We start from the raw sequence: 26,328 nt of genomic DNA on the forward strand, positions 1-26,328 counted from the left end.
ACACACCAGGCCATGTCTACACACCAGGCCGCACCTACACACCAGGCCGCACCTATACACAAGGCCGGGTCCACATACCAGGCTGCATCTACACGCCAGGTGGGGGACTGGATTTGGCCCAGGTGGTAGTTTGCAGCCCTCCCAGCAGGTGAGAGGGTGCTTGTAGAGTGAGTGAGAGGCAGTAGCGGTCAGGCCCTGTGCAGAGTTCTCTACCCTGAGCATCGGCCCTGTGCAGAGTTCTCTACTGGGAGCATCTGGCGTGGCCGTCAGCATGGCTCTGGGAAGTAAACTGAGGCCAAGAGAAGTCCCTTGGCTGAGCCCAGATGGTCTAGATCAGGGGTGTTCAATCTTTCGGCTTCCCTGGGCCGCAGTGGGTGGATTGTCTTGGGCCACATGTAAGATACACTGATAGCTCATGAGCTGAACAGACTCATCATGTCCTAAGAAAGTTGACGCATTTGTGTTGGGCTGCATTCAAAGCCATCCCGGGCCGCATGTTGGACAAGCTTGGTCTAGATCATTAGGCCTCTGAGAGTCACCAGGGTGAGAGGGAACTGGAGCTGGGCTGTGTGGATGGGTGGGGAGAAGGGGCCAGGTCTAGAGCTGGGCGGACACATGTGGGGCTGAGGAGGGAGGAGGGTTAGAACTAATTGCTTCCCATGATGGCTCCTGAGGGCCAGGGGAGGAGGACCTTGTTTGTGGTGCCTGTGGGCATCGGATGACGAGGCTGAGAGACTGGGTCAGGCTAGAAAGGCGTGGAGGTCTTCACCCTAGAGGGCAGGCCCTGGGAGAGGTCAGTGGGCTCCGTCCCCTGACAGCACTAGGGACTGGAAGACCTGCCTGCAGGTATGGAAGACGGGAAGAGGCCAACAGAGAGTGCCTCGCTGCCTCCAGGAGGGACGACCGGGGGATGTGCTCTCTGGGTTTGCCGCTGGTGCAGGCTTCAGGTCGACGCTTCCGAGGATTAGCCGAGAAGGAAGAGAGGGTGTAGGTGTGGGTGAGGGGCCTGGGCAGGGATGGGGAGAGACAGAGGTGCCGGGGACTCAGGGAAGGGTTTTCCTTGATTCAGATTCGCCATTTATTCAGGAGCAGTTGAGTGTCTCTGGGAGCCTAGGGTCTGGAGGTGAGATGGTGACAAGGTGGGAGACTTGTGCCACCTGGGGATGGGAGGGAGGATCCAGAAGAGCAGGCACCTGGCGGCTGGGGGGACTGATCTGCGTGGCAGTATGGGCCTCACCCACGGGCCTCAGCTGCTGAAGGTGGCCGCAGAGGGGTCTCCTGGGAGAAGTGGGCCTGAGGTTTGTCAGGGGCGGTGAAGGTGCGCAGTGACTCACCGAGTGCTGGGGGAGTTGAACGGGGAACATGAGGGCTCCAGGGCCGGTGGCAGTACAGCACAGTGTCTGACCCCAGGCCGTGCTGGCAGGCACCGTCTTCCTGGGCCTGCAGCTCACGTGGGGCAGTTAAGCAGCTCGATCTGTGCGGGGCTTGATCTGGGCCATGGGTTCACAGTAGGACGAAGGTGGGCCCCCAGCAGGATGCGGAGGGGCTGTTGAAGAAGTGGCTGATGGCCCACCTGGCATCTCTGTCCCTTCAGCCTGTGTGTGCAAACCACCTGCTCCCTGCCTGGCAGTGCGTCAGGTGCTGGGGCTGTGACAGTGGGCAAGTCCCTGCCCGGGAGCAGAAATACTCACCTAGCCAGGCAGGGATGGTGGGAGGGACAGTGGGAGAGCCGGAGCTGCGTGGGAGGGGGGCGCTCACGCAGGTCTTCCTGAGTTGCTGATGCCCGGTTGAAGAAACGGAGCGCCTGTGTGAAGAGCAGGCCCAGCTGTTCCAGGCAGGGGAACTGCAGGCTCTGCCCCGGGGACGAAGCCAGTGTGGTCAGGGGACAGAAGGAAGCCCACGTGGCTGGTGGCAGGCAGAGGAGACGGTGCAGTGTGAGGGCTGAGCGATGGGGGCACAGTAGGTTCATCCCAGGAGCTGCGGAAGCCGCCAAAGCTGGGAGTGTGCCATCTGATGGACGCCCCTTCATGGTGGGTAGCGAGGGAGTGTTAGATGATGGTGGAATGGCAGCTGGCACAGGGACTCCATGGTGAGGGTGGAGCAGTGTTGCGGGGGGAGGCAGCCGGGGAGTGGAGGGAGGCAGCCGGCGTGGCACGGTGAGGAAGGGCCGTGCAGGAGGGCAGAACCTGCCCCAGAGTCAGTGCTGAGGAGGGAAGCAGAGGATGAGGCCACTCAGGTTTTCTGTGGTGGTGGTGCCTTATGTTTTTATCAGAGTGTAATATTCACACAGAAAAGCACAGCTCCCAGGGTCCCAAGAGAGCTTGAACCAGGCCACTGTGGACATGGTGGCCATGCGTCACCACCACCCTTCCCATGGGGAGATCCGGAGCAGTTAGGCTGAGGGAAGAGCTGAATAGTACTTGTGTCTTGAAACATGTCTAAGACACATGTCAGAAATGCAGGTAAGGTAGGGTGTGGGCATTGGCACCTACAATCCCAGCATTTTGGAAGGCTGGGGCAGGAGGATCACTTGAGCCCAGGAATTCAAGACGAGCCTGGGCAATAATATAACGAGGCTTCATCTCTATAAAAAATTTAAAAATTAGCTGTGCATGGTGGCACATGACCGTAGTCCCAACTATTTGGGAGGCTGAGGTGGGAGGATCATGTGAGCCTAGGAGGTTGAGGCTGGAGTGAGCGTGGTCATGCAGCTGCTCTCCAGCCTGGGCAACAGAGTGAGGCCCTTTCTCAAAAAAAGAAAAGAAAAGAAAAAAGAAATGTAGGTGGAATTTGCACAGGAGGTGAAGTAGAGTGCTTCAGAGCCCACAGGAGACTTCTGGGGCCTGGCTGGGGTTTGAAGCCTTGGAGCTGGAAAGAGGCTGGGAGGGGTGGGGCCTGGGCCTGGCCAGAGGAGGATGCCCAGCGCTGGGAACGGCAGCCCCGCTGCCCGGAAGGCCCCAGTGACCAGCCCTGTAACCACCTCAGGGGTTCCTGACAGTCCTGCCCCTTAAAGGGAGCAAGGAGTCCTCTCTATGGGCCTGGAGGAACTGCAGGCAGCCCCGCTCTGCTGTTAGGAGGCTCGCTCTGAGCAGCAGGCCCCACCTATGCGCCTTATTCACTCTTCGAACCTGACCCTGGGGGCTAAAACCTGAGACTGCCGGAAAGCCCTGGGGGCAGGCTTCTGCGTGGAACTGTCATCCTGCTTTTGTCTCTTCTCAGCCCAGCGGCCTGCAGCATGGAGAAGGGGTGTCTCTGGTGGGGGTGTCTGTCCCTGGCCACTATGCACCAGGGCCTCATGCTCCATGCATTTGGGGCCCAGAATTGCACAGAGCCACTGGAGTCCCCAAGTCCTTCCCAGAAGAGCTGATTAGGGCTCTAGCCTATTAGAGGACAGAGGACAATAGCCCTGGCCGGGAGGACAGCGTCTGCCCATAAAGCCACACGTTTGCTGTTCTGTTGTTTGCTTGAGGACCTAGCCAGGGAAGCTTCCCAGGCCAGAGTTCACTGAGGGCCGATGGTCACCAGGAGCCGTCTCCCTACCCCCCGAGTGGCACTTGTTGGCTGTCTGGAGACAGGCAGCTCTCACCGAGGTGGCGCAGACGCGGGCCTGGCGCCCCGTGGCTGCACTGAGCCATCATGCTGTGTGCTCCGAAAGTGTGGTTGGCAGCAGCGGGGAAGGGCTGCAGCTCCTGGCTGCCACCAGCACCCTGACCCTGGGGCTCTTCCACAGAGCCACGCCTGGGGTGGAGGGTGGCCTGGGAGGGGCCTGCAGCTAAGCCAGGCCCCACGGTGAGCCCAGGTGTTCTTTGGAGGCAAGGCACAGATACGCTGGCCTCCAGGCAGCCAGAGCAGCTCAGACTCTGGTCCCTATGGTCATTTGCATTAATAGAAAGGCGCCAGGGGACAGACGGCCAAAAGCAACAACAGCTACCAAAAAGAAGGAGCGTTTGGATTTGCTTTGGATCTGTTTTGTATTCAGATGTCCCAGGAGCCTAACCCCGAGGAAGTGGAGACTGCTTCACTTACTGCACATTTGCCTGCCCGGGCCAGGCACTGTTCTAGGAGCTGGGGATACAGGGGTGGAGACAGAAACAAACCAATAACTGTGTGCTGTATTCTCGCCAGGTGGGGACAAGTGCCAAGGACCCAGGGACGGAGGGTGATGTCAGCAGCAGGGCAGTCAGGGAGGGCTTCTTGGATGAGGTGGCATTTGAGTAAAATACAGACCTGTACCCTGTCTGTGATCCTATCCCACCTCACCCGTCAACCTTCCCCTCCCACCTGCCTCCCTGCCATGTCTCTCTTTAGAGGGATCACAGAGTGCAGCCCGCAGGGAACTCCCTCTCTCACTCAGCTTCCTACCATGCCAGCTGGGTCGGGAGATGGAACAGTTCTGCTCTGGAAAGACTTCACGTCTTGCTGAATGAAAGTAAACAAAGATACTGCCAGAGTCAGGGATTCATGAAGCCAAGGAAGTAACAATGGCCACAAAGCGACATACTATTTCTTCCGGGAGAGTCAGCCTCCGGCGCCTCAGCTTCCGGAACTGAGCCGGGACTGAGCTTGCGGGCGCCCTGACTTCTCTCCTCCCTCCCTGGCTGTGCAGGTCCCGCCTGACTGCCCCGCTGATGCCCCTGCAGCCGTCCGAGCACCCAGAATGGAATGAGTCTATGCACTCCCTCCGGATCAGTGTGGGGGGCCTTCCTGTGCTGGCGTCCATGACCAAGGCTGCGGACCCCCGCTTCCGCCTCCGCTGGAAGGTGATCTTGCTATTCGTGGGGGCTGCCATCCTCTGGCTGCTCTGCTCCCACCGCCCGGCCCCCGGCAGGCCCCCCACCCATAACGCACATAACTGGAGGCTCAGCCGGGCGCCCGCCAACTGGTACAATGACACCTACCCCCTTTCCCCCCCACAAAGGACGCCGGCTGGGGTTCGGTACCGGATCGCAGTTATCGCTGACCTGGACACAGAGTCCAGGGCCCCAGAGGAGAATACCTGGTTCAGTTACCTGAAAAAGGGCCACCTGACCCTGTCAGACAGCGGGGACAGGGTGGCTGTGGAGTGGGACAAAGACCACGGGGTCCTGGAGTCCCACCTGGCGGAGAAGGGGAGAGGCATGGAGCTCTCTGACCTGATCGTGTTCAATGGGAAGCTCTACTCCGTGGACGACCGGACAGGGGTCGTCTACCAGATCGAAGGCAGCAAAGCCGTGCCCTGGGTGATTCTGTCCGACGGCGATGGCTCCGTGGAGAAAGGTAACTGGACCCCGAGAGCTTATGGAGGTGTGGGTGAGTGTGGGGCGCGGGGCCTGGCTGGCAAACGCAGGCAAGGGTGAAGAATTCACATGCCCAGAAGGTGGCGGCGTGACGGTACAACACGTCTCCCTCCTGCTCTGACCTGCGGCCTCCTGACCCCTAGCCGGGAGGGCAGCCTCTGTCACTTCACACCGGGCAGATTCTGGGTGTGAGAGCTTATCACTAGAGGCCTGCGGGAGAAGTGGGGGTCTTTCCTGGATGTTTTTCGGCTGCATCGCGGCTGCTCCGAGAACCTCTGGGAACACAGCCCTTTTTACACCTTCAGAGCTTCTCAGGAGCATGCTGGGACGTGCCTCAAAAGCCATGGGTCAGATGGTTCTCACATAAAACCCAGACTTTGGTTTCCTGTTACTGAAGGGTGAACTCCTGCCCAGCCCTCCTCTCCCTGCAGCCCAGCAGGGTGGGGCGAGTGAGCTGCGGCCACCCCTGTGCAGTGCAGCCTGAGTCCAGCCTTTTTGTTCACCAGAAAGGAGGTGCTGCTTCTGCAGGGCAGGGACAGGCTCCAGGGGGGCGCAGTGCCAGTGTCATCCTCCAGGGAGGGGCCGGGAGGCACCAAGGACGCTGGCAGAGGAGCTGCACATGGCTCCATTTGTCTGGGCTGGCAGTGGGTTCCTGCCTTCTAGAAAGCTCGATGCCACCGCATGCTGTCTCAGGTCGAGGAGGAACTGCACACACAACTCCTGGCCAGCCAAGCCTTCCCACACCCAGTGATAAAACCTTCAGTGTTTGCGCAGGGCTGGGCAGGGGACAGACCTCACCTGAGGAAGCAGAGAAAGTGTGGGTCGCCTACGTCCTGCCTCACACTTGTCGGGTTTCAGGCAACCCTGGCGTAGTTCTGTCCTTCCCTTGGGTAGGGAGGAAAGCGGGGTCAAGGGAGCTTTGTGGTTGGGCTGTGCTCAGGTCATCCGGCGGGGTGGAAGACCCAGGGGGTGGAGAGCATCTCATGGCACAAGGGACCCAGGAGACAGCGGGTCCCTCCAGGGCCCTGCACAGAAGCTGCTGTGGTCTCAGGCGGTTGAGGGGCACGGCTCCAGCTCTCAAGGCGAGAGGCTGGCAGAATTTAGGGAAAGCAAACGGAAGTGAGCACACCAGGCTCTAGGGATGGTCAGAATCCTCTCCAAGAACACAAGCCCCACACAGCCTGAACTGGGCGGAGCCTTCAAAGTCAGGCTGACTTTAAATAAATCAGTTTAAGAAAAAGCAAAAACAGCTTCTGAACAAATACACGGAAAGGAAGACTGGGAGCCCCAACGCTAAGCCCCTCTGCAGCGCGGGTGTTAGAGTAATGCTCCGTCAGAGCTCAGGTGCGGCGAGGGTGCGCACACACGCCCCGGTACACACGTGCCCCTTTGGAGTGTTGCACTGCTCAGCCTTTCTAGCCCTGAAGGATCATCTTGAGGCTGGTGTTATGGCTGAAGCAGGGAGTTGGGGATCAGAGGAGACTTGAGAGTGGTGGCTGGACCCTCAGGAACTGAGGGGAGGGCAGGAGGAGGTGCGGGGCCTCAGGGTGCTGCTCTGCTTGGCCAGGCTTCAAGGCCGAGTGGCTGGCGGTGAAGGACGAGCGTCTGTACGTGGGCGGCCTGGGCAAGGAGTGGACGACCACCACGGGCGACGTGGTGAACGAGAACCCGGAGTGGGTGAAGGTGGTGGGTCACAAGGGCAGTGTGGACCACGAGAACTGGGTGTCCAACTACAATGCTCTGCGGGCCGCTGCCGGCATCCGGCCGCCAGGTAAGATTCCCCCAGCCCCACGGTGTGGCTTCCGCAGCCCCTCGCTGGGAACCTGCTTCCCGCCTGCATTTGCCTCCAGGATCCTTTTTTTTTTCTTTTTTTGACAAAGTCTTGCTCTGTCACCCAGGCTGGAGTGGTGCAATCTGCTCACTGCAACCTCCGCCTCCTGGGTTCAAGCATTCTCCTGCCTCAGCCTCCCCAGTAGCTGGGGCTACAGGTGTGCGCCACCATGCCTGGCTAATTTTTTGCATTTTTAGTAGAGATGACACTTTACCATGTTGTCTAGGATGGTCTCGAATGCCTAACCTCAGGTGATCTGGTGATCCACCCGCCTAGGCCTCCCAAAATGCTGGATTACAGGCGGGAGCCACCGTGCCCGGCCGCCTAGGCCTGTTTCTTGCTTGATTTTAGTGATTTTGGTTGCCTGTGATGGTGGCTCCCCTCAGGCCAGTGGATTCTGGGGGCAAGCGAGCCGTTCTCTCTTTCCTGCTCGACCCGCCCCACTCGCAGCTGGCCTCCTGGCATCCCCGCGTGTGGCCCTGTTGTCTGCACAGGGGCTGGTTCTGGGGGTCAGGCCCTGTCCGCACCCCTGGTGCTGGGCTGTGGTGTGCACACCGACACAGGGCTGCAGCACTGTGGCCCCCCCTTTCTCGGGATAGAGCCGGCCTCAGGTGCCTGAGGCTCCGGAGAAAGTGGCTGAGTCCCCGCCTTGGGCCCAGGGCTGACTCCCCTTCCTTGCAGCCTCGGGGCAGCCTCCTCACATCCGGTGCGAGTTTCTTCCTTTTCCTTGGGCTCCTCTGGATCGGCACCAGGGAGGCTGCGTTGAGCCAGAGCCCTGATGCAGCTCACAGGCAGCTCTCGGGGGATGGGAGGGGGTGCTGCAAGTTCCCTGCCTGGAATAGCGGAGGACACAGAAGCCTGGAGAGCTGGGGCGGGGGATGCTGCGGGCTGGTGGGCCCTGGCGGTCACAGCCCGTGCTTGCTGCGCACGGCCTGATGGCGTGGGGCTGGGCGCGCCAGGCCGCGTGCGTGTCTGACCCGCGGTCACCCGGTCCCCAGGCTACCTCATCCACGAGTCTGCCTGCTGGAGCGACACACTGCAGCGCTGGTTCTTCCTGCCACGCCGCGCCAGCCAAGAGCGCTACAGCGAGAAGGACGACGAGCGCAAGGGCGCCAACCTGCTGCTGAGCGCCTCCCCCGACTTCGGCGACATTGCCGTGAGCCACGTCGGGGAGGTGGTCCCCACGCACGGCTTCTCGTCCTTCAAGTTCATCCCCAACACCGACGACCAGATCATCGTGGCCCTCAAGTCCGAGGAGGACAGCGGCAGAGTGGCCACCTACATCATGGCCTTCACGCTGGACGGGCGCTTCCTCCTGCCGGAGACCAGGATCGGAAGCGTGAAGTACGAAGGCATCGAGTTCATTTAGCTCAAAGCAGGGAGACGCTGGGCAAGGCCGTCAGGACTCGGCTTTTATAAAAACCAGAGGAGGGCACTTCTGTTTTGATTTGTGCTTTTTGGAACTGTGCCTGGGCTGGAGGCCTGGACAGGGAGCCCGATCCCGGGCTGGGCAGGGGCGCTTCTGAACGCCCCATGCTGCCCTCTGCTGGTGAGATTGGTCACTTTGGGCATTGCGTCAAAGCCTGCGGGCGTGGCCAGGCCCTCTCTTCCATCTGACCTCCATTGTTTTCTACGTTCTTTTGTTCAGTAAATACCCCTGGAGCTCCTACCCTATGTCAAGCACTGTGCCTCACCCCGAGCACACAGTGAGCACGAGGTGGACCTGCCTGCTGGGGACCCCCAGGTCACACCCTTTTCTTCCTCGTCTGAGCCTGGGGCATCATGTCCAGCCCTGCAGATCCTTGGAAAAGAAAATGTTTACATTGCAGGGCATTGCATGGCCATGAGCGAGAGCGAGGGCAGGCCCCTGAGGACACATCTCCCACAGCTGCACAGGCAGGCCTCAGATAAATCCATCTCCACTTCATCTGGCCAGGGACTGCTTTCTCCCTTCAGGAGAATTCTGGGGCCATGTAGCACTTCGAAGTTTTAATGATTAACCTGTTTTCACTGAAGCAGTTTCCTTTCTTATGAAGCGAATCACCACCTCATCACGCAGAGCCAAGTCCAGCCTGCTCCAGCCGCAGAGGAGATTGGCAGGATGCAGTGACAGTTGGTGAACCAAGCGTCAGGTTTCGGAGTTCTTGGCCAGCAGATACAAAGATAAAATGTTGCCTTTTCCCAGCAACTGTCAGAAATTGTCACGCCTTTCAGGACTTTTATGAGCGACTTGAATTTTTTATTCCCTGCCTTGGGGTTTCTGGTGGCTTCAGGTGACCCGTGGCCCCAGGGCTCCTTTGTCCTGGGGAGGGTCTGTGAATGAGGCCTGTCGCTTCCCTGGGGTTTCTTTCCATGGCCTTTGTTTCTCTGCAGCCTCTTCTCTGTGGAAACCTCACATGAGCGCTGGCCAGGCTGCTGTCTTCCAGGCACTCCAGGGCGAAGGCAGAGTGGGAGTTGAGACCGAGGTCAGGCGCGACCCAGGCTGAGAAGGGCGTTTCCATCATCTCAGTGCTCTCGTACAGCACTACCTCACCCCAACCCCCACCCCCACCCTAACCCCACCCCTGGCCATCAGAGGGGCCGTGCTGGGTGGGAGGGTGAGGCTCTGGCTGCCCCTGTGCCCGTCCCTCACAAATCTCTCTTGAAACTCAAGCACAGCTGTGAGGAGGGCAGCCAGGAGGGACCCCTCTGGAGCTGGTTGTCTGTTTCCCTCGCTGTGTCATAAGTAGCGGAGGAAGTGAACGCCGAATGTGACACGTTTCCGAAGAGCTCAGCTCCCACCGGGCGTAGCCTGGAAGCCCCAAGTCTGTCCTGACTTTCGTGGCTGTGTCTCTGACCCACCTCCTTGATCACTGTCCTTGATGTCCAGGCTGGGTCATGTAAAACGGAGATGCAGTCGGGAAGGCTGGGGGACCTGAGACCTTGCCGAGGTATTCCCGTCAGCGCCTGAGCCACAGCCCAGGTGCCCGGGAGCAGCCTCGTCACAGGCAGTGATCTGCCATTACTCTAAAGCTCACCTTTTTCTTCCCCTCTCTGTTTGCTGCTGTCAGCATAATGATTGTGTTCCTTCCCTACGGGATCCGTCAGTTTTGTAAACAATAAAGCGTCTGAGGGAGTGTAGTTCTGTCTCCCTGTCTGCGCTGGCTGTTTGCAGAGGCGCGGGATGCCCGGGGTGCGCGCGGGATGCCCGGGATGCGCGCGGGATGCCCGGGGTGCGCACGGGATGCCCGGGGTGCGCACGGGGGTCACCCGCCAGGGGAGCCCTTCTGGAAACTGCGTCCTCCAGTCTCAAGGCGCTCCAAGAGCACGAGTGCTGTGGTCAGAAAGGGAAGGTCTGAAGGCGTTGCAAGCCCAGGCCTGGCTCTGTCCCCTTCCAGCCACACGTCCGCAGACAAATGGCCTAACTTTCCTGTGCTCCAGCATCCTCGTCTGCAAAAAAGGAAGCTAATCGCAGATTCCATCCCAGGGCTGCAGTGAATGGTAAGTGCCTGGGCGCACGCAAGGGTCTCAGAACGCCTCCTGACGCGTCATGGGCACCCAGGCTCCCGTTTCGCTGCTGCTCATCCCTGGGGAGCCCTCCGGAAGACGTGGTAAGGAGGCGCACAGGTGAGAGGCCGGGCTGAGCTGGTGTCTTTAGTGTGTCTGGTGAATCCACAGGAGCAGAGGTGGTCGCTCCAGGGGACATGTGGGACAGTCCCCATCACTGGAACTGCAAATGCCAGGAAGGCAGGCACTGGCCAAGAAAGGGAGAACTCAGCTGGAGACAGGACAGGGGCAGCCAGAGAGGGAAAGAAGACCCGGAGAGCAGAATCAGAAAGGCCAAGTGCGCCCACTCAGCCTCTTACCCTTCAAGCCCACTCTCCTACCCCGCCTCCCGTACCCTCTGGGATGGCTCCTGGGGAGTCCCTGACTTCCTCTGGCACTTGCCTCTCAAGGCAGCCCCTCCAGCGCCCCTCCCAGTGTCTGGGCCGATTCCCCCTCCCCGGTCCCTTCTGGCCTGGGACTGTGACAGCTCCACTGTCCACAGCTCCAGATGCCACAGATGGCCCTTGTGCAGCCCCCACACCCTGCTCGCTCACCCCTGGTAAACAGTTCCCTTCACTGAAGCCTCCTTCGATGACCCTCATTCGGGTGCCATGTGTTCCTGCTGGGAGTCTGACCAAGACAGCCCTGCAGGAGGAGGCCTCTCCAGAACACAGATGCCGCAGCAGGGTCCCTGGAGACTCCCGAGAGTGAGCAGCAAGGAGAACCAGGCATTCTCGGCAGGGATCCACAGGAGAGCCGTTCCAGAAGAACCCAGCACACATTGGCCGAGGGGGAGCCGGGATAAGGAACTGCACGTAAGCTCTTGACTGTCTCTTTAAGAAGCTGTGACATGCGGGCCTCAGGGTAGTAACTACCTGCTCCACACTCATGTCCAGCACGCAACTCATCCGACTGGACAAAAAGCCAAGATTCAGTTTCTTTCATTCCACATGTTTGTCCTGTCTTCCAGTATGCTTTTTTTTTGGAGACAGAGTCTTGTTCTGTTTCCCAGGCTGGTGGGGTGCAGTGACACGATCTCAGCTCACTGCAACCTTCGCCTCCCAGGTTCAAGCAATTCTGCCTCTGCCTCTGCCTCCCAAGTAGCTGGGATTACAGGCATGCGACACCACGCCCAGCTAATTTTTGTATTTTTAGTGGAGATGGGGCTTCACCATGTTGGCCAGGATGGTCTCGATCTCTTGACCTTGTGATCCGCCCGCCTCTGCCTCCCAAAGTGCTGGGATTGCAGGCATGAGCCACCGCCCCAGCCCCGGTACACTTTAAATTGATAAATCTCAAGTTATCCCTTCACACCGTTAAAATAGTTAAATAAAGCAAAAATAAAACACCTTCACACAAAACCACAGGCCCAGATGGCTTCACTGGTGAATTGTACCAAACACGTAAGGGAGAAATAACACCAAACCCGCACAAACCCTTCCGTGACTCTGGGAGTTGGGAACGCTTTTCCAAGCCATTTTATGTGGACACCACTATACTGATATCAAAACCAGACAAATACCTTCCAGAAAAAATTCAGACCAGTATCCCTCATGACGATGCAGAAATCCTTAGCACAGATTATCAAGCCCAATTCATCAATAATTGAAAATTAGAATGTTACTGGAAAGGGGTCCCGACCCAGATCACCAAGAGAGGGTTCTTGGATCTCACACGAGAAAGAATTCCAGGCAAGTCCATGGAACAAAGTGACAGCAAGTTTACTAGGGAAGTAAAGGAATGAAGAATGGCAACTCCAACGCAGAGTGGCCCAGGGCTGCTGGTGGTCTCTTTTTGTGTTTTACGGTTATTTCTTATATGCCAAACAAGGGATGGATTGCTCACGCCCCCCCTCTTTAGACCGCGTAGGGTGACTTGCTGACATTGCCCCGGCCTTTGTCCGGGCACTTTTGGGAGGGGAGCAGTGAGGACAACCTGAGGTCACCCTCATGGCCGTCTTGGTTTTGGTGGGTTTTAGCCGGCTTCTTTACTGCACCCTGTTTTATCAGCAAGGACCTGTGACCTGTGTCTTGTGTCAACCTCTTGTCTCATCCTGTGACCAAGAATGCCTTCACCTCCTGGGAATGCAGCCCAGCAGGGGTCAGCCTTCCTTTACCCAGCTGCAATCCAAGATGGAGTCACTCTGGTTCAGACACCTCTGACAAGAATACCTCATAGTAAGTGTGGTTTATCGTAGGAATGCAGGGTTAGTTCAATATTCTGAAATCAATCAATGAAATAATATTTTATATTAAGACTAAAAAGGGGCCAGATGCGATGACTCATGCCTGTAATCCCAGCATTTTGGGAGGCTGAGGTGGGTGGATCATTTGAGGTCAGGAGTTAGAGACCAGCCTGGCCAACATGGTGAAACCCCGTCTCGACTAAAAACACAAAAAATTAGCAGGGCATGGTGGCACATGCCTGTAGTCCCGGCTACTTGGGAGGCTGAGGCAGGAAAATCACTTGAACCCAGGAGGAAGAGGTGGCAGTTTACCGAGATCATGCCATTGCTCTCCAGCCTAGGCGACAGAATGAGACTCCATCTAAAAAAAAAAAGAAAAGAAAACGCTCTCTCTTCCTACCGCCCAAGATGCCGAAAGGAAAGAAAGCCAAGGGGAAGAAGGTGGTTCCGGCCCCTGCTGTCGTGAAGCAGCAGGAGGCCAAGAAAGTGGTGAATCCACTATCTGAGAAAAGGCCTAAAAATTTTGGCATTGGACAGGACATCCAGCCCAAAAGAGACCTCACCCGATTTGTGAAATGGCCCCGCTGTATCAGGTTGCAGCGGCAGAGAGCCATCCTCTATAAGCGGCTGAAAGTGCCCCATGCAATTAACCAGCTCACCCAGGCCCTGGACTGCCAAACGCTACTCAGCTGCTTAAGCCGGCCCACAAGTACAGGCCAGAGACGAAGCAAGAGAAGAAGCAGAGGCTGTTGGCCCGGGCCGAGAAGAAAGCGGCTGGCAAAGGGGACGTCCCCACGAAGAGACCACCTGTCCTCCAAGCAGGAGTCAACACCGTCACCACCTTGGTGGAAAAGAAGAAAGCGCAGCTGGTGGTGACTGCTCATGATGTGGATCCCATTGAGCTCATTGTCTTCTTGCCTGCCCTCTGTCGTAAAATGGGAGTCCCTTACTGCATCATCAAGGGGAAGGCAAGACTGGGACGTCTAGTCCACAGGAAGACCTGCACCACTGTCGCCTTCACACACATTAATCCGGAAGACAAAGGTGCTTTGGCTAAGCAGGTGGAAGCTATCCGCACCAATCACAATGACAGATACGATGAGATCCGGCGTCACTGGGGAGGCAATGTCCTGGGTCCCAAGTCTGTGGCTCGCATCGCCAAGCTAGAAAAGGCAAAGGCTGAAGAACTTGCCATGAAACTGGGTTAACTGTATACTGTTTTCTTTAAATAAAAATAATTAATGCAAAAAAAAAAAAAGCCTAAAACGGGAAAAAGCATGATAATCTCAAAAGATACAGAAAAAGCATTTGACAGAATCTAACACCCATTCATCCAATTCAAAACAAAAGGCCAACAAACCCCTTAGGGAACGTCCTTAACCCGATGAAGGGCACCTGTGAGAAATCCACAGCTAAGTCAGAGACTGAATGCTTTCCCCCTAAGGGACAAGGCAAGGGTGTCTGTTTTCAGCACTTTTTTCCCCACCATTTTTTCTTTTGAAATAAGATTTTCAACCACATAGAAGTTGCAAAAATACAGTAGGTGCTGTGAAAGGCAAACGAAAACCCCAATTCACTTTGCCAAAAGGGGGGAAGAAAAGGAAGCTGAGAGCGGAGCCATGCCTTGGCTTTTGTTCCGAAGCAGGTCGTGACAGAGGAAAGGTTAAGACCTCCGCAGGTGGCTTCCGTGCTCACCTTATCTTACGTGAAGTGCCCGTTTACTGAGCGCCAGAGAATACATGATTGACCGTTCCCCTCTGCTCCTCTTCTCTGGCCCGTGGAGTCAGTACTGGGACCAGACCCTCCTTCATTCTCCTCCAGCCTGCTTTTCCCCTTTAAACATGGAAGCCCTCAAAGTCGTCTTTGGAGAAAGACCACAGACGGGTTCAGTGGCTCCCCATTTTGTCGTGTTTCATTTCGCCTCCCTGGCCTTGCCCTTAACCTTGGCAAATTAATGGATTCAGAACTGTCTCAGACACCTTGGTTTCCATCCCCCTTCTCTGTGGGAGATGCCTGAAACCAGATAGTATGGAAAGTCCTGCTCTACTTTCACACCTGTGACAACGCTTAATTGATGGAGCAGGCACAGTAAGAGAGGAACAGTTACAACAACAGTCTGAGACAAGAGCTATGTGCCCGTGCGCTCTCTCTACCTTATTGCACCGTGCTCGCCCTTGTGATGAAGGGAGGGAGCGGGGTGGCACAATATGTCATCACAATAGGAACAGTGTGCAACTTAAAACTTACGAACTTAGGCCGGGCGCCGTGGCTCACGCCTGTAATCCCAGCACCTTGGGAGGCCGAGGCGGGTGGATCACGAGGTCAAGAGATTGAGACCATCCTGGTCAACATGGTGAAACCCCGTCTCTACCAAAAATACAAAAAATTAGCTGGGCCTGGTGGTGCGTGCCTGTAATCCCAGCTACTCAGGAGGCTGAGGCAGGAGAATTGCCTGAACCCGGGAGGCGGAGGTTGCGGTGAGCCGAGATCGTGCCATTGCACTCCAGCCTGGGTAACAAGAGCGAAACTCCGTCTCAAAAAAAAAAAAACAAAAAAACGAATTTTTTCTGGAATATTCCATGTAGTATTTTCAGACTTCAGCTGACCACGGGTCACTGAAACTGCAGTACGCAAAACCACAGGTAAGCGGGGCCAGCCGTGGCGTTTCTGTGCAGCATTCAGGCAGCTCCCCCCAGTGTGCTGGTCACATAAGTACAGCACATTTACCCAACCCAGGAAGTGACATTGCTCCCATCACTTTTATTCCTCATCCTATTGGTGCCATTAGGCAAAAGAAAAAAAAAAAAAGGAAGTTGTTCAGATTTCAAAAGGAATAAAACTGTCTTTATTTGCCAATGACAAGATTGACTAGCTAGGCAAGCCTAAGAAATCTTCACAAAATACGAGGCTGGGCACGGTGGCTCGCACCTGTAATCCCAGCACATTGGGAGACTGAGGCAAGAGAATCACTTGAGCTCAGGAGTTTAAGACCAGCCTGGGCAACATAGCAACACCCAGTCTCTACAAAAAGAGGGAAAGATTAGCTGCAGGTGGTCAGGCATGCCTCTGGGAGGCTGAGGTGGGAGGATCACTTGAGCCCAGGAGGTTGGGGCTGCAGTTAGCAGTGTTTGTACCACTGCACCCCAGCCTGGGTGACACAGCAAGACTTGATCTAAAAAAAAAAAAAAAAAAACCCAAACTACATATACTAAATTTAATATATTAATGTTACATTTAATATATTAATGTTTAGTATATAAATTCCACATACAAAATTTAACTTTATTATAACTGCAGTGAACAACTAGAAATTGAAAAATTCCAAACATTGTCAATGACAATAGCACCAAAAATCAGGAAATAGCTAGATATAAATCCAACAAAAGCCGTGCAGCAGGTACAGGCGGAACCCACAGAACACGGATGAAAGAAATCAGAGATCCAGAAGAATAGAACGGTATACATCTTCATGGGTTGAAAGACTTGATTTTGAAAAAGAAAAGCAAAGTTGAAGGACTTCGCAAAATGGTTCGACAACTCTGGAAAACAGTCTTAGTTTCTTCAAAAGGTAAACATGTATCCACCATACGACCCAGTAATCCTGCTGCGAGGTATTTACACAAACTAAAAACTTAAGTTCACACAGAGACTTGTATCCAAGTATTTCCAGCAGATTCATGCATAATAGTGGAAGATGGAACGGCCCAAATGTCCATCAGTCAAACACGCACCAACAGTTACCCAGCAAAACCAGGAGCCAGCTACTGATCTTAGAGACAGCATGGATGGATCTCCAAAGCACTGTGGCAAGTGAAAGAAGGCACATGCAAAATACCGAATTCTATGTGATTCCATTTAGAGGGAATTCTAGGGGCCAGGAGTCGTGCCTCATGCCTGTAATCCCAGCAGTTTGGAAGGCTGAGGCAGGCAGATCACCTGAGATCAGGAATTTGAGACTAGCTTGGCCAACGTGGAGAAACCCTCTTCTCTACTAAAAACACACAAATGAGCTGGGTGTGGGCGTGGGCGCATGTGTAATCCCAGCTACTCAGGGGGCTGACGCATGAAAACCTCTTGAACCTGGGAAGCGGAGGTTGCAGAGAGCAAGATCGTGCTACTGCACTCCAGCCTGGGCGACAGAAGGAGACTGTCTTAAAAAAAAAAAAAAAATGGAATTCTAGGAAAGACAACCAGCAGTGGCAGAAGCTGACAGGTGGCTGCTGGGAAGGGGCTGGGGTGAGCGGGTGGGTGCAGAGGGCCATGAGATAATTTGTCGGGGTGATTTAAACGCCCTAGGTAATAATGCTGTCATGGGACCATCTCTACACATTTGCCAAAACCTTGCAGGTAAATTATATGGCAACAAAGCCACTTTTTAAAAAGAAGAAAAGGAAAAGGGTGGGTTTGAATTCCCAGTTCTTCTCCTTCCAGCTGCACAACTTGAGCCAATTAGGACCCCTCGTTGAGCATCTGTTTTCTCGTCTCTAACAGGCAATATAAGAGCAGCTGCATCCCATTGTGGCTAGAAGTATTAAATGCCTTCATTTCACGGCAAGGTTTACAGTCATGCCAGGTGAAATCCATATTAGCTGTTAGAGGCAGCGTTCCTCTCTTTGCGGAGGGGTTTGGGGTAGAGGCACAAAAGATGATCTTACAGGCCAGTTCACCATTCATTCTCATCCCTGAAACGCCCAGCGCTTTCCCTACACTGTCTTGGGAGCAGCTACCTGATGAGAGCACCTCGCCCAGCTGTCTTCTCAGGACTGAGCTGCTGCCCCTTTCCCTGCCTGTCCCCTAGCAGCACTTCCCACCACCCCGCGGTCATCACACATCGGAAAGCCTTTGTGAGCCCCAGGGAAGCAGGTACTGGGCTCTGATTCCACAAGGAGGCTTCTGGGTCTTCCATTTTACCTGCCTGGATGGCTTAGGACTTTCCCATGCTCTGGGGCTAAAGATTTGGCACCTGAGTTTTAAAACCTTTCCCCAGCCGGGTGCAGTGGCTCACACCTATAATCCCAGCACTCTGGAAGGCCGAGGCGGGCAGATCACAAGGTCAAGAGATCAAGATCATCCTGGCAAACATGGTGAAATCCCATCTCTACTAAAAGTAAATACAAAAATTAGTTGGGCGTGGTGGCATGTGCCTGTAGTCCCAGCTACTCGGGAGGCTGAGGCAGGAGAATTGCTTGAACCTGGGAGGCAGAGGGTGCAGTGAGCTGAGATTGCGCCACTGCACTCCAGCCTGGCGCCTGGTGACAGAGCGAGACTCTGTCTCAAAACAAAGAACAAAAACAAAAAAAAAAAACCTTTCCCCAGCACTTCCCAGAGACGTTCTCCTGCCCTTCCCTGGCCACTTACCTGGGCAGAAGTCATTAGTGCTTCCAAGAAGGGAGGATGTTGGGTTTCCGTGTCAGCTGGCACTGAGGCCCTTAATCTGGATGGGGTTTTTTAACTCCCCACAGCCTTCTCTGCCAGTTCTGTTTCCAGCTGCATCTGCCCCTGGGTCTCCACCGTTCCTCTGGAGGGATTAGGCGAACCGCGCAGCTGCCTAAAACCTCACATCTTGAGGGAAACAGTCATTCAGTGTCTGACCTCTGGGCTCGCTGTCTCGGACTCTAAGCTGCCAGGGAACCAGGGCTTTCCACCCGGTGGGACTGCCTGGGAGCTTTTTAAATGCCCCTGCCTGTCCCCCACTCCCAGAGATGGTGACTTCCTGGGCCTGGGCATTAGGAAGACTTTGTAAGACTCCCTGATGATTCTTCTGTCCAGGCCAGGCTGAGAACCGCTGGTCAGAGAGACCTGGGCACATCCCAAGGGTCACCCAGAACCACGGGGTGCAAGTGAAGAAATGAGAAATTGCTGATTGCCTCACTGAGTGGTGAAGCCCAGGTTTGACCACGGATTAGGCCAGCTGGACCCAGGGGTTCAGGCGGGAGCATCCCTGCTTCTCTCTGCTCTGCCCCATGGGCCCCAGCAGCCTGGGCCCACATCCTCTCACTTGGAAGCCAGCTCTCACTGGGCTGGCTGGGCTCACAGCTCCACCCTGGAACCATCCATGTGGCCCCGAAGGGCCCCTCAGGGCTCAGACAGCCAGACCTGGGGTGGTTGAAGGCCAAGAGCCAGGCCCTCCGGAAACCACACAGCCAGGAGTGGGAGGGGGTGCTCCCTAAGGGACAATTGAGGCGCTGGCTTTCAGAGTAGGGAAAGAGAATGGGTATGAGGTGGACAGAGCCATTACGTCACCCCAGAGAGGCTCTGTCCCCCGCCCTGCTGAGGGGGAGACAGTAGGAGAGCAGCCACAGGTCCAGCAGTGTGATCACAGGGTCTGGGGTCAGGTGCTGGAGCGGCATCCAGCTCCTCCACCGGCCAGCTGCACACCTGGCCCTCAGGGCCTCCCTCCCCTGGGACAGGGGACAGTGCCGGGCAGTGTTGTGGGGTACAGGCCCTCTGTGTGGTGAGCATGCTGAGAGCTCAGAGAGGGTGGATTTGCACATGAGCGACCACCTGTGCAGTGTCCACCCAGCCATCAATGTGCTAGACCCAGGAAAGGACTTGGAGCGCTCTGCCGGAGCCCACTGTCACCCACAGGAGCAAACTGTCTGGGCCCACAGCCTCTGCTTCTTCCCCTCCTGTCCCCTAAACGCCAGCCCCTGGCCAGCCTGGAGGCGTTTCTGACTGACCATGGCTGTCAGTCCTCTCGCGAGCCTTGCTCCAGCCAGACTCCTGCCTTGGGTCTCTGCCATCCCGGCACTGACACCCACAGGCAGAGCTGAGAGGGGCCCCCAGGAGTGTCGTCAGCAGCCAATCCCAGAAGGCATCCATGTCAGATGGTTTCTGGAAATCGAAACTCAACTCTGTTTCCTGAAACATTTCCTGGGATCAGCCTGAGCACGCTCCATATTGGGAGAGGCTTCTGGATCAAAGGACCAGTCTGCAGAGGGCTCCTGTGGCTGGAAGCCAGGAGGTTCCAGCACAGCCATCGCAGCTGCCCCAGCCAGGTAAGCTCCTGCCTCCAGCTGGGCACCCCTGCCTCTCTGTCTCTCTCTCTCTCTCTCTTTTTTTTTGACAGGGTCTCACTCTTTTGCCCAGGTTGGAATGCAGTGGGGCGATGTCGGCTCACCGCAGCCTCTGCCTCTTGAGTTCAAGTGATTCTCCTGCCTCAGCCTCCCAAGTAGCTGGGATTATATATGCCTGCCACCACGCCTGGCTAATTTTTGTATTTTTAATAGAGACAGGGTTTCACTATGTTGGCCAGGCTGGTCTTGAACTCCTGACCTCTGGTGATCCACCCACCTCTGCCTCCCAAAGTGCTGGGATTACAAGTGTGAGCCACCGCGCCTGGCCAGGGCACCCCTCTCTACACAGGCAAGTGGGGGTCACGCCTCCCTGTTTGCACATAGGCCTGGAGCTGGGGGTCCAGTGCTCCTGAGCCAACAGCTATCCTTGCTGCTCCCAGGCCCACAGGGTCTCTCTGTACAGTTGGGCAGATTGCTTACTGCACAAGGATACCAGCCAAAGGGGCAAGTGGGCTGGAATTCAGCTTGGCCCTCTTTCAGGTCTGTGCATTGAGCCTAGGCCTGCACCCACCCCAAGGAAGAGCACCTTTTTTTCAGTTCACATGAAGGCACCCTAGGGGTCAACACAGATAATCGGTCTCAATTTCCTATATGAAGGAATCAGGGAAAAACACCCAGCCACTGCCACCCAGAGGGCAGCAATGGTGCCTGCCTGGTGCTTCATTGTCCACTTTTTTTTTCTTTTGAGATGGAGTCTTGCTCTGTCACCCAGGCTGGAGTACAGTGGTGTGATCTCAGCTCACTGCAACCTCTGCCTCCTAGGTTTAAGCGATTCTCTTGCCTCAGCCTCCTGAGTAGCTGGGACTACAGGTGCACACCACTGTGCCCAGCTAATTTTTTTTTTGGTATTTTTATTAGAGATGGGGTTTTACCACGTTGGCCAGGCTGGTCTCGAACTCCTGACCTGAAGTGATCCACCCACCTCAGCCCGCCAGAGTGCTGGGATTACAGCATGAGCCATCGAACCTGGCCAGTTGGCCATTTCTCCAAGGCCTTGAGTTACTCTCTCAGGACAAGCAAACCTGGTGGCTACAGCAGAGGGAAGTGGCTGAGGGCAGAGTGGAGAGGGGGACCACCCGCCCCAGCGTGCCTGGGACTGAGGGGTTTCTCAGAACACAGGGAATTTTCAGTGCTAAAACCAGCACAGTCCCCAGCACACAGGACAGGTGATCACCCACCCTGGCCCCTTCAGCCAACTACTGACATCAACACGGGGGAGAGGTGGGCTCTGCCAAGCAGACCCCCGGCCTGCGGCTCACCAGCTGTGGACATGGCACCCATTTGCCTCTCTGGGTGTCAGCTTACTCACTTGTAAGGTGGGGTGCTACAAAGGTGGTTCTCAGGGTCACAGTAAGGCCTCCAGTGGTATCTAGGCAGCCCTGACAAGGGACAGCCATGCACTGCCAGTGGGCGTGAGTCCGTCCCAGAGCAAAGCTGCTCACCAGCCAGTGCACCCAGCCCGGGGGGCTTGTTCATGCGGACTCCCATGCAGAGGGCCTGGGGCGAGGCCAGCCTTACGTCCACTTCCGACAAGCTCTGGGGATGCCCCTGCAGCCTCCCACCAGGCCCCCCCGAACAATCTCAAGGTCACCAGGCCCGGACTCCCAGCCAGTGCCCATAGCAGTGCCACCAGGGGCCTGCCCCTGGCTTGCTGGACTGAGGGGACGGTGCCAGGTGTCACAGGATTCTTACCGAGCCAGAGAAACCATAACTGTCTCTCCATTGGCAGGGTGTGGGGAGGCAGGCAGGGGGGCCGCTGGCCACTGCAGACAAAGACAAGCTTTGAAATTATACGGAGGCAAGAACGCCAGGCCCGAAGGTGGAGACTCAGGCCGAGCTGAGCATCAGTGTCTTGGGGACACTTCGGCATTTACTCCCCATTCTTCCCCCAGCAGGGCCCCCCCCAGGCTGCAGCCCTGAGCCTCTTCCCACATCTTCCCCATCCGAATACCACGGAGCCCCGACGTGTCTCCCTGCCCCGACGTGTCACTCCTGGCCCGGATTCTGTGGCCTCTCCTGACGAGTCCCCTTCCATCCAGGCTGCGGGCTCGTTTTTGTCTGCTGAGACCTCTGGGACGGTTCCTGCAGGGTGTGTTGCCTGAAGATTAAGGCCCAGATCTTAACCAGGCTCCCCCGGCTTCCCGGCCTGGGCCCATGCCCGTGGCTCCTCCCCCTCCACCCTCCCCCATGCCTGTGCGGCAGCCTTGCCCAGGGTCTGGTTTTCTGGGATGGGCTCACTCGCCTCCAGTCACCAATTCTTGCTGTCCTTACTGCCAGGGGCCACCCCCAGCCCACCCCTTCATCTAGCCAAGTCTAACACATCTTTCCAGGACCACGCTGCAGACCAGGTGAGGGGCCCCTGTGGGGGCAACCACAGCGTCCGTCACACTTACCGAGACCATAGTGGGCTCTGCAGGAAAGGGACCCTGCCTGCCACACAGCCCAGATCGGGCTGAAGGGTGGATGGGCAGGCCAGTCCCCGGGCCTCACTCCATCACTTCCGTCCACAGCAGGATCTGGGCGTCCAGGCAAGGCCATGGCCCCTCTGAGGCTCTTCTGGGTGTGGCTGCTGGTTGCAGGGACCCAAGGTGAGCTGATCCCCTGGGAAATGCCAAAAGCAAAGGTCCATGAGGCTGCTGTGCCCTGGGTCTGCGTAGAACGCCCAAGAGAGGTTGTGCCCAGGGTTTGAGGCCCGGTAGTTAGCTGAATCTTCTCTCTTGCTTGAAGCACCTGGTATCCCAAGTGATCGTGGCTTGGAGGTTCCAGGGGCTCACCTGCACTCAGGTGAGCTGCAGGTTATAGAGAGGACACCAAGGAATTCTCCATTCCTTCCAGAGGGAACCAGAGGAACTGATCAAACCAGCAGTCACAGGGGGTGTTGTGGGGTCCACGGCCTTGGATGTAGGTCAAGCTTCCAGAGGGTCCCGGCTGCCTTCCCTCACATTTTTTACACTGTGAGCCCCTAAAGACTCATTCTCATCCTGGGGGCCCCACGGAAGCCAGATGTGCCCCCCAACTGAATTCAGCTCCTGCCCGGCTCTGCCAGCTCCTGTAGGGGCAAATGTCGGTGGGCGGAGTCCCAGAAGGACCTGTGTGGGGTGGGAATCCCATTCTCTGCCCTGGAAGTATTCCGCCTGTGCTCCCAGGGGTCCCTAGGCCTGGCCCCCACTAGGCTAGCACCCCCAAACTGCAGACACCCTCAGGAGGGGTTAGCATGGGGCCGCTTCTCCCCCCACCATCCTTCCCTCGGGGTCCTGCCACCTCCACTCCCAGTGCTGGAGAACCCAGGGCTTCTCTGCCCCTGTTCTATCTATGGAGTGAAGGGCTGAGACCCCTAAAACAAGGAACGGCGAGTTTAGCCTCCGTGTGGGGGGTCTGTATGTATCTTCCACTCCCCCCTCACAGAGTTGCCCCTCACGGAGAGGCAGGGGAACCTTGAAGCACTGGAAAACAAGCTCAGCAGGGGACACCCAGGACAGCGTGGGGGCCCTGGAGGTTGGGGCGGGGTGCTGCAGGCTCCAACCTCACGCTCGCTGGTCTCTCCCTGCAGCTGTGAATGATGGTGACATGCGGCTGGCCAATGGGGCCACTGCCAATGAGGGCCGCGTGGAGATCTTCTACAGAGGCCAGTGGGGCACTGTGTGTGACAACCTGTGGGACCTGACTGATGCCAGCGTCGTCTGCCGAGCCCTGGGCTTCGAGAACGCCACCCAGGCTCCGGGCAGAGCTGCCTTTGGGCAAGGTAGGACCTGCTGTCCCCATCCTCCGAGGCTGAGACCCACAGCACAGCCAGCTCCCGGGAGGAGCGAATCCCCTAAGATAAGACAGTCAGGCTTCAAAGACATGCAAATTGTATTCCTATTAATTTAGCAAGAGCAAACCCTTTTTTTTTTTTTTTTTTTTTTTTGAGATGGAATCTCACTCTGTCACCCAGGCTGGAGTACAGCAATGTGATCTCAGCTCACTGCAACCTCCGCCTCCTGAGTTCAAGCGATTCTCCTGCCTCAGCCTTCTGAGTAGCTGGGATTACAGGTACCTGCCACCACGCCTGGCTGATTTTTGTATTTTTTAGTAGAGACAGTGTTTTGCCATGCTGGCCAGGCTGGTCTTGAACTCCTAGCCTTAAGTGATCTGCAACCTCAGCCTCTGGAAGTGCTGGGATTACCACGCCCAGCCTGAGAGCAAACACTTTCCATGGCACGGAAGCCCTGTGGGTCCTGCTCAGTGGAACTGCGTTCCACGCCTGGCTGGTGAGGTGGCCGGAGATTGGGCAGGTTCAAGAGCTCGGCTGGGCTCATTCACTCCGGCCCTGAAACTCCACTCCAGGGAGTTTATATTCTTGAAACAATTTCCCCTCAAAAGAGAAGTCTGTACGCAGAAAGATTTCCACTGATGCAGCAGTTGCGATTCTGGGAAAAAAAGAAATAATTCACCCACTATTTAGCAGCAAGGATAGTCACACAATTGCAGGATATGAACCTGATGTCGCAGGGATAGGCACGCAGTTACAACACATGAATCTGATGTCTGCAGCGGCCAGAAAGCTTCATAAGCACGAAGGTTAAGTTGATGGCCTGACGTTGCAATCACAAATCCAACCCACGCTGGAATATCCACCGTGGTTCACCGGTGAAGGACCCGCCCGGCCGGTGCGGGGAACAAAGGGCTGAGTCGCGCTGCGGGGCTGCTGGGTGCAGTCCTCAGGCCCCAGCCCTGCCATCTGCTGCGTCCACAGGCTCGGGCCCCGTCATGCTGGATGAGGTGCAGTGCACCGGAACTGAGCCCTCGCTGGCCAACTGCACATCCCTGGGCTGGCTGCATAGCAACTGCAGGCACAATAGGGACGCCGGTGTGGTGTGCACCAACGGTGAGTGTGGGGCCCCAGCATGCCCTGGGGTCCCGTGGCCACTGCCCCCCCCACACACACATGTGAAGCACACAAAGGTTCCTTCCACTACTGCCTGCCCGCTCCGCATGGAGCGGCCCTGGTCCAGAGAGCCCAGCAGCTCCCAGTCCCACAGGCCCAGACTCCTCCCCAGCCCCGTCTGGAGAAACACCCCAGGGAACCTGAGTGCGAGGCAGTGAGACAGTCCCAGTGAGCACGACACCTGGCTCCAGCCTGACCTGAAATGCCAGCGCCCGCTCAGAAACACACTCCCCGGCGTGACAGGCTCAAGTCCATCCTGGCAGAGGGAGGCCCGGCTACTCACAGCCGCAGCCTGCTTCCTCCCAACCGGCCCTGATTTGCAGGGAACCCAGGCTGCTCTGCAGGCTGGAGCCCCTGGATCTGAGTTTTGTTGTTGTTGTTGTTTTTGAGATGGAGTCTCACTCTGTCGCCCAGGTTGGAGTGCAGTGGCAGGATCTCAGCTTTCTGCAACCTCTGTCTCCTGGGTTCAAACAATTCTGCCTCAGCCTCCTGAGTAGCTGGGATTACAGGCACTTGCCACCATGCCTGGCTAATTTTTGTATTTTAGTAGAGGCAGGGTTTCACCATGTTGGTCAGGCTGGACTTGAACTCCTAACCTGGTGATCCACCCACCTTGGGCTGCCAAAGTGCTGGGATTACAGGTGTGAGCCACAGCGCCCGGCTGGATTTGAGTTTCATGGTTTTCTTTCCTCTCCTGATGGCGAGGTGGCTCTTCCTGGGCTTGCCGCCCACTACCCTTTGTCAGGAGCCCCTAAGGCAGGAGGGGTTGAATCCCAGGGAGCCCCTGTGCTCACGTGGGACAAACAAGTGGCTGGAGCTGAGCCTGGCCTCACAGTGGGGGAAGCCCAGGAGACACCATGGGGCTGTCGGGGGTTCAGTGGGGGGAGGCGGGTGAGGGGGGCACGTGGGGCCGTGGGTGCAGGGCAAAGGCTCCTGTGGCAGGGGAGCTGTGGTGAGGAGAAGGTGGGAGGGAGCTGGGGGCTCAGGTGTGAGGAGGCCCAGGGCGAGCCCACCCGGTTGAAACCTCACAATTACTTCAAACCTATTAAAACCTTTGTGGCAAAGAAAGAACCTATGGGATTTAGTTTTGAGTTAGCCTTGAGAGGGCTCAAAGAAGGGGGGAGGGTGCAGCACACTGACTCCCGACCCGCGAGCCTCCCATGACTTCTCCAGGCCTTGTGCCTCACAGGAGGCTGCTTGGAGACCCCCAGAGTTCTAAAATGGGGTTGCCACAGGACCCTGACTTTTCAGGCCATCTAAGCAGGCAGTGGTTTTGGTTTGAGGTAGGCAGCGTCTGTGGTGATTGACTGACTGAGGCTGGGGAGTGGGGCTCCGAGTCAGCACCACCAAGTCCCCAGGCGGGGCTGCTGCCTGAATCCGAGGGAGCAGAACAGAGCAGAGGGCCTGATGCCGGGGTCTGGACGGGCTTGGCCAGGTCTCAGCTGCTCTGGTTCCGCAGGGCTGGAAGGGGTGGGGCCTCGGGGTGGAAGGGGTGGGGCCTCGGGGTG

The 26,328-nt window shown here is 56.7% G+C and overlaps 2 protein-coding genes and 1 pseudogene across 3 annotated transcripts in view; all 3 read left to right on the forward strand.

The window, feature by feature from the left end:
- Window positions 1–10,227, forward strand: part of CANT1 (calcium activated nucleotidase 1) — a 16,565-nt gene extending 6,338 nt beyond the window's left edge. For both annotated transcript variants that reach the window (XM_032241474.1, XM_032241475.1), the window contains exons 2-4: window positions 4,607–5,256; window positions 6,844–7,047; window positions 8,106–10,227. In XM_032241474.1, the coding sequence (XP_032097365.1) occupies window positions 4,629–5,256; window positions 6,844–7,047; window positions 8,106–8,476 (1,203 nt within the window). In that variant the 5' untranslated portion in view covers window positions 4,607–4,628 and the 3' untranslated portion in view covers window positions 8,477–10,227. The remainder of the gene's footprint in view (window positions 1–4,606; window positions 5,257–6,843; window positions 7,048–8,105) is intronic.
- Window positions 10,228–13,209: 2,982 nt separating this feature from the next.
- Window positions 13,210–14,168, forward strand: LOC116525560 (annotated as a pseudogene).
- Window positions 14,169–19,531: 5,363 nt separating this feature from the next.
- The window catches only part of LGALS3BP (galectin 3 binding protein), a 9,293-nt gene continuing 2,496 nt past the window's right edge, over window positions 19,532–26,328 (forward strand). The window contains exons 1-4 of the mRNA XM_032241477.1: window positions 19,532–19,815; window positions 22,404–22,481; window positions 23,444–23,635; window positions 24,629–24,760. Coding sequence (XP_032097368.1) covers window positions 22,430–22,481; window positions 23,444–23,635; window positions 24,629–24,760 — 376 coding nt within the window. The 5' untranslated portion in view covers window positions 19,532–19,815; window positions 22,404–22,429. The remainder of the gene's footprint in view (window positions 19,816–22,403; window positions 22,482–23,443; window positions 23,636–24,628; window positions 24,761–26,328) is intronic.

This window comes from Sapajus apella, unplaced genomic scaffold (genome assembly GCF_009761245.1).
Source record: "Sapajus apella isolate SASKATOON/1434 unplaced genomic scaffold, GSC_monkey_1.0 scaffold48, whole genome shotgun sequence".
In the NCBI taxonomy this organism is placed as follows: Eukaryota; Metazoa; Chordata; class Mammalia; order Primates; family Cebidae; genus Sapajus; species Sapajus apella.